The sequence below is a fragment of the Aythya marila genome, assembly GCF_965140915.1.
Source record: "Aythya marila genome assembly, chromosome: 2".
NCBI classification, from domain to species: Eukaryota; Metazoa; Chordata; class Aves; order Anseriformes; family Anatidae; genus Aythya; species Aythya marila.
The window spans coordinates 110946449-110959129 of record NC_139043.1 but is presented as its reverse complement, the minus strand read 5'-3'; the positions used below and the strand labels follow the sequence as shown (position 1 = coordinate 110959129).

At 35.4% G+C, this 12681-nt stretch overlaps 1 protein-coding gene across 1 annotated transcript in view; it reads right to left on the bottom strand.

The window, feature by feature from the left end:
• PRKDC (protein kinase, DNA-activated, catalytic subunit) overlaps nt 1-12681 on the bottom strand; it is a 79319-nt gene that overhangs the window by 40408 nt on the left and 26230 nt on the right. Inside the window, exons 36-48 of the mRNA XM_082752973.1 lie at nt 12143-12346; nt 10500-10685; nt 9471-9575; nt 8326-8493; nt 7952-8079; nt 7244-7451; nt 5672-5850; nt 4414-4582; nt 3795-3860; nt 3294-3366; nt 2921-3069; nt 1238-1375; nt 905-1024 (exon numbers count right to left, since the gene is read on the bottom strand). Coding sequence (XP_082609099.1) covers nt 905-1024; nt 1238-1375; nt 2921-3069; nt 3294-3366; nt 3795-3860; nt 4414-4582; nt 5672-5850; nt 7244-7451; nt 7952-8079; nt 8326-8493; nt 9471-9575; nt 10500-10685; nt 12143-12346 — 1893 coding nt within the window. The remainder of the gene's footprint in view (nt 1-904; nt 1025-1237; nt 1376-2920; nt 3070-3293; nt 3367-3794; nt 3861-4413; nt 4583-5671; nt 5851-7243; nt 7452-7951; nt 8080-8325; nt 8494-9470; nt 9576-10499; nt 10686-12142; nt 12347-12681) is intronic.

Genomic DNA, 12681 nt, shown 5'->3' with positions numbered 1-12681 from the left:
ATTTAATAATTAATTATTAGTGAGACTAATGTGATCTTTTTAGCTCTTCGTTTAACCTTGTCTGAAGCACTAACCACAAAAAAATTAAAATAACTTTCAAATTTAAGGTATCCATAACCATATTCTTCACTTCTGTTTAGAATCCTTCATACATATATCTTTACATCAACTTATAAGTATTTCCACAGGGCCCTCATAATACATCCCTATAAGAGCTTTTAATGCAAAAATCTGCCCCTATGGAATTTGAAAGAATATGTCATTCATCTAACCTTCCAAATCTCCGATTCAGACAGCTTTACTAAGAAAGCAGCATTAAGTGGGTGTTAAAGCTTCCCAAACTAATTACGAAACTTAGCCTTTTGTATTTTGGACTTGGAGTTTTTCAAACAAAAATTATACTTTAAACTCAATGTCTGAAAAAGGACAGAAGTTAGAAAATAGTTCTTCACAAAGACACATAACATTATCTCACATCTGTCTGCAACCAGATCATCATTTAGATCTAAGGGCTTCCAGAAGACTCATCTGTGGCCATTAAAAAACATTTTTTTGTTGTTCTTGCAAAGATGGCAAACAATCAGCCATATCTCTTGCCCAGCATCAATGAATCAATTAGTTATATTTACAGAAGACACATATTGTGGACACACTCTACTGCTAGAAATAGATTTTGGACGAAAAAGTAATTCTATTACACTCAAAATATTGGCACTATCTGGAATTGAGGCAATGAATGTGTTCCCTTTTATCATGACTAGTAATAGTTCAAACTACTACATTTGAACCTCCCAAAAGTCTCAGTTGATGAAATATTTTGCCACACAAGAGCTACATGGTTGATGTTCTAATAAAAACTATAATATTAAAAGAAAAAAAAAAAAAGACAAAAAAAATTACTCACATCCTCAGTATTAACAATAAGTTTTGCTATGAAGAGGCGAATATTTAGTGGTACTGATGGGTTTCCTAATTTACCATGCAGAAATTTCATCCAAAGAGGAAGGTCTACCGGAACCGTCCCCTGAAATTTAAAGGGGATGAGGAAAATATCAATACAATTCTGGAATTAAACAGATTTACCAAGCCAACAACAAAAAACAGCCCAAGCCACACAGGTCTCATTATAATGTAGCCATGAAAAATAAAAAATGAACTAATTAAATCATGACTTCCCCCTTGTGTGTGTGTGTGTTACAATTAGTGAAGCTATATCATCTTTTTGGCTAATACTGGCCTCCTCCACTTTAGGTGTGATCTGGTTCCTCTGCATATGTTTAATCAGAGTGGTCATAGATGCCATACATTCATGTTGGTTGAGTTCATCCATTTCCAGTTCCATCTCATCCTTTAAAACCATATATTCTGAGGTCTCCTGAAAAAAAAAAAAAAAGAGTTACTATGAAGACCGTTATTGTTACTACAAGACCGTATTTTTTTTTTTAAATTATGATAAAGCCATGAGTCATTCTGATTTTATCTGTTTTTACAGATTTGCCTGTACATTCAGAATCTGCAGCAGGGAATAAATCGGATGTGTTGTTCAAACAACCACCTCACCAGCTGTGCATAGCACTCACTTTCTGTGCCAACAGAATGCAACTCCGTGTTCTTATGACTTTAATACCTGCTAGTGTAGGTGTAGCAATTGCTGGAAGGAGACAGCTAGTTGAAGCTCATGGAAATGATTTTGTTTCATAGCTGAATGTGTTAATGCCTTCTGCAAGTGGAAAGTCTTATCTTTATGGATGTGTTGTTTCACACTGACTAGAAACCACAGCAGCTCTTTTAATGCACAGAGAGAATCTCAAAAGAAAACCTTGCAGTTAGAAATAACGTTATTACACAAAGCAGACACAAAGTGCATTTCTGGTTAATGTCACTGCAGCTAAAACACCTCCTTGCTCCAAAACATGGAAACAGTTTATCTTTTCCAATGTTAACTGTTATTTTAACAGATTTCAACTACAGTATCTATCATACTGTTACAAGCTTCCTTTCTGTTTTATTACAAGTTTTAACTTATCTGTATTACTTTTGATGAGACACTTTTTGACTGCAGAAGGAACACAGCTTCAAGACTTGGAAAAGCAGCAATTATTATCTTCCAAGAGCGGTTAGAGACAAGGTACCCCAACACAGATGTAAAAATAATACTGTGTTTGATCATTTATAGTATGCATTTGAATCGGCCAGCTTGGTTAAAGATCAGTCAGCTTCGTTAAGTATCTTTGAAGACCAAAAGAAGGAAGTGAGGAAACCAGGTGCCCAACAGGAGAACACAACCATTGCGGGACTGAGTGACTGCACACGAAGAAGTCAAAAGTCATCTTTTTACAACTCAGGTTGCTTGCATCACTCAGCTTTAGAAAACCATGAAACCATGGTAGGGCGTTGCTTTTCTCCAGCTTACAGTGCAGAGAGAAAGAGAGAGAGTGAAGCGGAAAAGCAACCAATGCAATACAGCTTGAGTCCTCTCATTTTCTGGAGGAACACATCCTCAAGTAGAAGAGGAGACTAGCCCTTTAACTTCAGCACTTTTAAAGTTTCTCATGGTGAACATTTTTCTCAGTGACTGCCTTTTATTTGTCATTTGATACATCTACTAGTAACAGCTGAAGAATAAATTCAGTAAGACTAACAACAAATAAGCCTTACTTTTTTTTTTTTTTAATTTCTAAGTCTGTTAAAATATTTGAGCATCACTACTGACAGGCAGAGCAAACCTTTTTTTTTAATTTTAGATTTACAGCTATTATACAGATTGCTTTAGAGAGCAATTATACTCCGCTTTAACATCAGGGAACCATTTTGTATTTCTCAGCATGATACACCATAAAAAAATATATTTTTCAATAAATACATGCAATTGCTAAGAAGCATATAAACTTCTTTCATAGCACATAAGTCACTAAATTACCTTTCTCCTGAAACGAGCACTGCTAGCTGCTACATCTTGGGAACTATAGGAAAAACCTTGGACTCCAGTAGAAAAATCAAACTGACTCATTTCCTCACTCAAACTGCTATCCATCATGTATGATGCAGAAGCTAAATACTTGGGTTCATCTAAATAGAAAAAAGATGAGACCATTAATCAAGGTAATTACAAACAAACAAGCCTTTATTGACCACTGGAACTTGAGAGTGGATGGAAATTGGTTGTATGACAAAGTAAAGTGAATGCTTTTATGTGCTCTTGATACTGTAAAGCCAATTAACAATGTGTCAATAAACAGTGTATGAAAGGCTAAGATGGCAATTTTTTCCATAGTCATAAATGAACTTCATACCCGGATCCCCATTTCCAGCCTCCCTGGCTTCCTTCCTAATAGCAATGTATCGCTTCTTCCTTTCCAGAGGCACCTGAAAAACAGCAAGAGATAGTTTCAAAATTATTACTATTTTAAATTTTTTTACTGAATGACTTCTCAAAACTGGCAAAAATCATCAAAACCACATAAAAAGAAACAGAAGTTTCATGTTACAAGTACTGATTATTAATGCCACATAGTAACAGCTAAATCACTTATCTCTACTGCTATTCAATACCATAGTAGGTTTGCTAAAACATGTATTAAAACTTAGATGTACCACAAGAGTGTTCCAAATGTCAAGTCTCTATTTCCTTCAGAAAAATGCACTTTAAAATATTGGAGAAGTACTCCATTTTTTGTTAACTACAGAATTCTCTTTCTTTGGATGTGACAAGTAATCATTTCTACAGTAACTATGCTATTAAAGACATACTCATGTTTTACTTGGAGACATTAGAACCTAGAACTTCCACTCACCTCAATTTCTACAGGAAACGTATACTGACGCTTCAAGTCTATCAAGTTCTCAAAAATCAGCAAGTTCTGCGAACCAAAGAATATTTGGAAATGTCAAAATTATAATGCTGCACTCAATAATAATTATTCTGAGAAGAATTTCCTTTCCTATAATACAACAGTTCAAAGTACAGTATAGAAAATGTTGCCAGTTTTCTCTTGGATCAACATTTGAATAGTTGAATAGCAACATTTTCTTAAGAAATTCAAAGCACAGACACTCTGCAAAGCACACTCTGCAAAAAGGGTCTCTATTATTCAAATATATTCCATGCATTGAAGAACTTAAATAACAGGTGTTTTCCTGTATATTAAAAAGTCCATTGAGAGTGGAGAGAAAACATGGTAAATGTATTATTGATCACCCACTCCCAAGCAGACGTTAAAGCCTCCATCAGCAATTCAAATGACACAAAGGGTGCAAGAAAGTCAGCTACCACTCCTTCTACTGCCTCACAGGGTAGTTCATTATTCAACTGCATGTCATTCAGGTTTGATTCTTTGATTTATTGCCATTAAATAAAATCATTTGGAAAGCTTCCAGAGCCATGAAACACTAACAGCAACAATCACTTCTCACCTTTTCTGCTTTTTCTGTAAAAAGAAAGCCTTGATAGAATTTAGTCTCAGTGAAGACACAACTAATGACAGCAATAGCACAGTTATATGCTGCACAATGATACTGTCTCCTCTTCTCCAGCAACTGACTCTCCCCTGCCATATTTTCTGTAAATGCATCATAGCAGGACCTGAAAATAAAAACACACACAAAAAGAAACAAACAGGCAAGTAAAGATCATAGGTCTTTTTGGCTTTCCCCTTCTCTTTAAACACGACAAGAAAGGCCCCCCCCAGCCAGAGACAGACTGAACAGTATTTCAGAAGATCTTTATTATTATAGCAGTATCAGCAGTAAATCACCTCAGGCTTTTATTCAAGCTCTCAGTGGGTATACTGCTCTGAAATGGAACCACTCAGCAATGACTAAGCCAACTTTTGCTGGTATTTACACAGCCATCCTTACTGTCAGGGATACAAGAGGATGTTTTCATAGAAGATGGAGATGTATTTTCAAGATATGACTTGTGGTCCTCTCCCAGCAACACATCAATAGACAGGCATGCTAAGCTATACTACAGATTACGCAGAGAAAACCAGTTTAAATGCAACTTTTATAGGTCTTTTGCTCATAGCCTGTTACAGATCTTATACAAATCACAGTCAAGAAATTATATGCAGTCCCCATAGGACATAATATTGTAAAACTAGAGAAAAAAAAGAACAATTCAGGTGTATTACATGTTTTTCAGAATGCTAAACAAACCAAATAGTATTTATTAGCATATATATATATTCAGTATTAATCTTCTGTTCCCCCCTGCAGAGCAATTAAAGCAAACTACACCTGCTGGATGTGCTGCTGTATTGTGAAGTGTAAATGAAAATCCATCCCATCTTCTCACTGATCATATAAATAACTATCTTGTGACACATTTGTGTACACTGTGGTTTGAAGTATAATGAAACTGAAATTATGAAGACAAATTAAAGGCAAATAACCATACCGAAAAGCAAAAATAAAAGCACAAGCTTAACAAATAGAAAACACCTGGCAAAAAGAGGAGACAGGAGTCATCCTGCCATGATCTTAAACATAAACTACAATCCTTTATCAATGCAAATTCAATACTGTCTATTCCATTGAAAACCAAAAGCTACATCACAGATTATGTTTACCCTTGAGCAAATCAAATCTTCTGCTTTGTAAGGCATACTTAAGAAGAGTATCTACCAAAACCTAATTAGAAATTAAAAGGAAATAGAAATGATAATCTTACTTTATCAGTGCCTTGGTAAGTTCATTTCCTTCTACGCTTACAGAGCCACGGTAAGCTTGGTTAATTTTAGAATCCTTGGAGTGAACATCCTCTTTTGAAAGACGTACATACATCACTTCTAGCAGCTTGTAATACCCCATTTTCTTGGTGACTTGTGTATCAAAAATACATTCATTGGACTGAAAACAAATAAGCAAAGCCTTAGAAACAGATTTTCTAGATTCTGCCCTTGTTAAGTAGCTCTCTGGCTATTCTAGCTTCTTCTAGTTAGCCTTCATCTTATTTCTACCTTCTACAACAGAGAAGAGAACAGAGATTCTAATTTCCTGTTTAATACAGTTATTAAAACCATAAGATGATTTTCTTATCAGGTGAGCTGTTGACTACAATTGGCTAAATCATTAGAGTCGTGTTTGAATAACTTGTACAGAATACCGAACAACTTCTTGGACTCAGACACCTTAAGCAAAACACACAGCTGTAAGAGCAACACAAGGAGACAAATACACTTGGTGATAAAAGCAATCTGTCAGTTTGAATTGCCTGCTGAGAGAGAACAGCAACTTGTGCAACCTGAAGATAAATAAAGCTCCTTAGCCCAGCATGAGCTGAAAACACATAACATCCTTCCCCATGAAAACCAGGATGGATTATTTCTTAAAGTAACAAAGACAAACATTAATAATCAAAAGACAAAAACAAATGTAACTGACAAAAAAAAAAGCCAAAATAAGACATTGTGCTACTACTACCAGCACCACCATTTCATAAAATATAACAGTCACCATACTGGGTATTATCCATGAGTTTCTTTATGCATCTCACTTTTTTGCTAACATTTACAGCAAAAGAAATTGTGTGTGCGACCCCATATAAGTCTTTAATAGTAATCAAGAAAATAGAAATAAAACGCTAAATTTGGATCATTTTAGCATCTTGTTTGTGCTGCTGCCCTGAAACAGATGCATTAGCAAAAGGGAAGGGAGAACTACAGCAACAGTAGACGCTTCCACTTCCACTAACAAAATTATTGCATGTAACCAATTTGGAGGACAGGCTGTACATGGAGAGAGGAAGGTCTGTGCTGACCTCACTGAAGGATCTTTGCAATGATCAAAAGACAGATGTGTACCTTCCTCTAGAAGTATAGCATCTAATTTAAAAGCTTTTGCTACACAGCTCTTCTACAATGTAATAATAGGCTACAGTTTTGTATGCCTTTTATAATTCAAAGTTAGAATGCGTTTTGACAGGATACCAGACCCTCCCCCCCCCCTTTTTTTTTTTAAATATATGTCATGTCATCTTTGATTTTTATATACAGTAGATACATGAACATACATGAAATTCAAAGCAACAGCGTGAAGGGGAATGAGGAAAAGCTTCCAACCAATAATCAATGTAATCAGCAAAAACTTCTGCTTCAAGATACAGACAACTGGAAAAATGGAAAGCAAGTGATTGCAATTAGTGTTTGATTCAAAGTTAAGCAAAATATATGCAGTGACACCAACCTCTTATTAGACATTCCTCAAATTTCTATTTATTTATTAACTTACTAAAAGTCCATACCTTTGTAAACCTGGAATTAAGTGCGTCCATAGCCTGCACTATAATGTTGCTAAAGAATTCTCTCAGTGCATCCAAGCTGCAGTGTGACAAGAGAGTGAGGAGAGAGCGATCCACAAAAGCTTGACGGGTAGTATTTGAAAGATGGTCTTCACGCTGGAACATTTTGTGAACAGTGACCAGCAGTATCACTTGTTTGTCAGTGCTGCTCCTAAACAAGATAGAAATCTCGAGATGAAAACTCTTTTACCAGACTCCATTTACATTTTAAAACTCCCTATTGATTTTTTATTTTTTTTTTAATCACCTGCGTGCATACCCACTTGGGTATGATCCTACAAGATAGTGGTATATTTTCAAAGGGGTTGTTGAAAGTAATACACCATCAATTTAAGCACTATTTATTCAGCTGACCACCATGGTTATACAGTGATAGCAAACATAGGTATCACACACAACTACTACCTTCAATTGGATCAAGCCAATTTACAGAATGCTTTACAGAATTTGCCCAGGTACTGCAAGTGCCACCTGGAAATTGGTGCCACTTATTAACACTTCAGAAATATTTCAAAATAAAGACAAAAGTAAAATTTGAATGAAAATAAGATGTTATATTAACTTTTAGAAGGACGACATAATACAAGAAGCACATTTGCTTCAGTAGAAATTCCATGTGAACAAGGGCAAAATGCAATGGACCAAACTCACCTTCTGGAAATTCTTTTGAAACTGGCTTGAAATAGGTCCTCCATGAAATGCCTTTGGTCCCTACAGAGAATTTCTGTCATCAGCTGCAACAGCATTGGACTCTGAGACAACTCTAATGCATCTAAAAACTGAAAAGGAAGCAATGTATAAAATAAGGAGCCAAACTGGATCAAATTAAGTCCATCTCCTTGTGTGATTTTTCAGTGCCAATAAGAATAAAATGCTGAAGATATAAGTTTGTAATCTGTATCTGTAAGTTAAACTTCTGGATGAAAACAAAACCCAGAAATCAAAAAGTTAATTTCTTTTCCATAGTTTCCAGACATAGTTCAATCAGGCTTCAAGTTACATATTCTTTTGTTGAAATTACTAACCTTCTTTGTGCAGTCTACATAGTTATTGTGCTTCAAGGTTCCTTTGGGAAACTCATCCGAACTCATGGGAAAATTGAAAGCTACAAGTTGATCAAGAGCATCCTTAAGGTCATTGAGTTTTTCTCCAGTTAAATTAGTGAAGAATGGAAGAATTATCACTGCTTGGCCCTAAAGGAAAGAAAGTCAGTTTTAAACTAAAAGAAAATTATTCTCTAATTATGAAAGAAGCTGAGGACCACAAAATAGTCAGCAGGGGCTATGCTTACTGATTCCAAAGCTCAGTGTACTGATAAAGACATACCATGTAGCTGCTCTTCTGTAAGGTGCTGATTCAGAAAACAATGGTTACTAATGAGAGGGAGTTAAAAGCTAATTAATAGCTCTTGGCTGACATGGGTATGATAAGACTTCATTCTTCTTTTAAACAAGCATCCACTACCACAGAAGTCACTGCTTTTAACGCACAACCTGGCAGCTAGAGCAAAATCCCAAGCTTTATTTCTTTTGAATGCACAGTGAAGTACACAACTGCCTAGTTGAAGGTAGACTGACAGCAGCAATCATGCAGAACTATTTTCTAAGTACAAAATTTTTAGTCTTCAAGACCAAAGCTTATGCTCCAGCATCTTTCATAACTTGCACTTTCAGTATGCAGTACTTTATCTCCCCCTCTTGACCAAGTCATATATAGCAGTTAATCCATTAGTACTGATTGCATGCTTGCAGACATGTATCCTATAGTCATTGCAGACATCTGGAATTTGACACGTAGGAAGTGCCAGTCCTTGCTAAAAGCCCGATTAACTGTCATTTCTACAACTTTAAAGTGTTTATTTGAAACTATTTGCAGCTGATGGTAGATTTTTCCTAAAAATTACATGCCTCTCAGCAGGACAAGGAAAAAAAAAACACCTAAGACAAGAACACATCATCTGTGATGTTGCCTTCACTCTCTGAAGATCAAACATAATGACTTACATTTTATTGTTTAGGAACTTGATAGGAAGAATAAAAAACCCACGGAAATGATGCCCATGTTACTGTGCAAACCAAGGTAAAATTTAATTTGAGTAACAGGGGATTTCACCAACCACTAACATTCTGATCTGTAGAGAGCAGGGAAGGTGTCTAAGTGAGCAATTTACCTTAAGATTTAAGCTTAAATTCTGATCAGTAAGTAGACTGGTATAGGTATCAAAAACAGCTGTAAATGCTTCATGATTGGTATTGAAAGAAACTGAAGAGTCTATCTGGAATGATAGAAGTTTAAAATTAAGATTTATTTTTAAACTAGTCAAAGAAATCCTTACATTAACGAACAATAAAAACAACAACACAACCCGCACCACATGCTGCAGATTTATGTTTCTAAAAGTATGTTGAATCAACAGAAAATACACACACAGCAATTTGGCTTCAGAAGACCTATCAATAAGAATTCCAGAAGTACAAACAAGATCATGTTACATACGTTCCAGTTCAAAAGATATTAAGCTGTCTCTCAAAGCCAAATTTCCTATTTGTCACTTTACTGTCAGCTAATACAGAAATATGACTCTGATGTTGACTAAAACACACCTTTGAAAGAATTCAAGTTGCAAATAATTACATGTATTAAGAAATTACTAATAACTTATATCCTCAATAAGTGATCTGCGTGTGTCTTTGTTTGTGGCTACTTCTACAAGTTCCTATAAAGTCTGGGACAAACAGATAAATTCTGTCTGAAAAATAAAGAGCAAACCCCCCAATGTAACTGAATTTACAGGTCTTGGAAATAAAGATCTTTCTGCAGTCTTTTGATTTGGGTAGAACTCCTCTACTATGACTTTGCAGATCCCAACATGAAAGAAGAAATGTTATCAGAGGCTGCTCACTTTCAAAGTTTACTGCTTGTACTTGTACCAATTCTTTATTAGGAAAAAAAGGCATCAAGAACATGAATCAAGTTGTTTTTTTTTTTTTTTTTTTTTTAAATCTGATAGGGAACAGAAGGAGTAAAGTCCAGTAATTTCCGCCTATCCAAATATGTTTTGTACTTTGATATTATCCAGCTTTTTCTCTCCCAAACATAAAATGTCTGTATTAAAAAGAAAACAACCCAAACCCCATTCCCTTAAAGTAAGATACTTTCCTACAGAATAAGGAAAGGTGTGTTATAAAATAATGCATACCTGGAGAACTTTTGCCAGCAGGGTCAAGACTGCCATTTTGCTCTCAGGAGTAGAGCCTTTGGCCCACCAGCTGTCAAGTTTCTTCCAGTTTCTTAGTACAGCTGTGACCAGTTTCACTCCTTGCTGCTTGCGTATGGTACGCTCCCTGAAACTCTGATCTAACATGCCATTCAAAATGCTACCAACCTGAAAGGAGAAACAACAGATTTTAAAAATAATAATAATTAAAAAAACAAGCAAACAAACTACTTTTTGAAAAGACTTCTACCCAATTTACTTCTGTTTCACTCTGAGTACAAGGCAGCAATTTCTTCCCATACCTTTTGAGTGAATATGGAGAAATAAATAACCAAGAGTAACAATGAATACCAGTATTTGAAAATATTGATATGGAATTCAGAAATAGGAGAGTACAGAACTTATTTGAATAAATTTTGAAGAGAGAAATAAAATATGTCAAACAAGATATGAACTATATTTCAATCTCTTTTCTTCACAGTTTAAGGAAGATGTGACTAACACTAGTAATCACAGACTTTCAAGACTAAATTCTGAGTTCTCTCTGATAGTTAGCAATCACCTAATAAACTGGATTTTTTTTTTTTTTTAACAGCCTTGTGATTTCACAGGACTTGGATGTGTAGGGTAAAAAGAAAAACACCTTATTTTCTTCTTCCCATACTTTAAAACAACCATGTAAAACTAAAGAAGAAATGTCTTAACAAATCACCATAGTAAGTTTTTATCTTACCATAATACATCTCCCTACATCAAACCAAATGATTCTGGTATCATAAAATATGCCCCTCATGTTCTAAAACAATGCTTGGAAGAAACACTTTTAAGCATAACATCTTGAATTAAAAATAAATAAATAAATAAATAAATAAATAAATAAATAAATAAATAAATATGTAAGGGATGACCTGCCTCTCTGAGCATCTTTTTAAACAAAAGGGAAAGAAGACTTCATCTTTCTTTTTGACCCTTCTGCTTTTCAGCAGCACTGAAAGAAGGCTTCCCAATTATAACATGCCTCCTACATGGACTTGAAGGAGAGCTCTATATTAAGTAGTGTGGACCCTCAGGAGAAAATCTGTTGAGTAAAACAAACAGTGCTGAGACTGAGTACTTGACACCTATGTTGTATTCATCTCGGGTCATGGGTGTTTGTTTGTATGCTTGTTTCTTTTTAATACTTTCATCTAGCTCTACTCTAGCCCTGTGGACTGAATGCCCACTACCACTTCAAGTTAATTTTCCAGTTTAATTTTATCTAAAATGAATCCAGTCCTCATGTTCTAGAACCACTCCACAATGAAAAAAAAAATACAAAAAAAAAAATCAAAGCATGGTTAAATGAGTAATTGTTCCCATGAGTAAATGAATGTTTAAAGGGATGTTCTTCATCCAGAGGACTATACAAAAAAATCCTGAAATTCACAGATTTCAGGGTAGGAAGTGGGTAAACACTTCTCCACTCAGTTTGAAATGAGATGATGCACAGCCTGTCTATCAGTGCCACATTTTCCAACTGCAACCAAACACACTTTTGTTCCACTGCACACAGTTACGTCCATCTGTAACAAGAGTGTTACTTCTACTGTTTCCATTTGATTTTGTCCTTTTGAAGACATCAATACCATTTGGGGATTGCTGGCAGATGATTCCATAAGCTGGAGTATGATCACATCCAGATGTTTTAGCAGCTGTTGATTGATAGTATCCGAGAATAGGCTGTAGAAATACTGTCCATGAGAGAAATTGATCAGGTTGCTCTGCAATGCTCCTGATAATGGCACAGATAACACCACCGTGTTCAGCAGCAGACTTAGTAGCTCCTCACACTGTTAAAATTAAGGTATAGAGACAGAGTTATCTCAAGCACATTAAATTACACCAATTTCCTGGGAAGACTTTTTTTTTTTTTTAAAGCTTCAATCCCAAACTGATTTATGTTATCAGAAAGCACAAGAATGAAACAAACTGAATACTGAAATGCTTGTTACCTAAAATTTCCCCTTGTCCCCCAATTAAGCCAGAGAATGCTTACAGTTTCTCTGCAAGGGTATGAATAAAACATCATCCTCTTTCGCTCAAAATAAAGGTTCTGTTTGTCCTACAGAATAGCTCCTGAAAATAGAAAGCCAAGGATTAAGTAGTCAAACTGGAGAACGACATC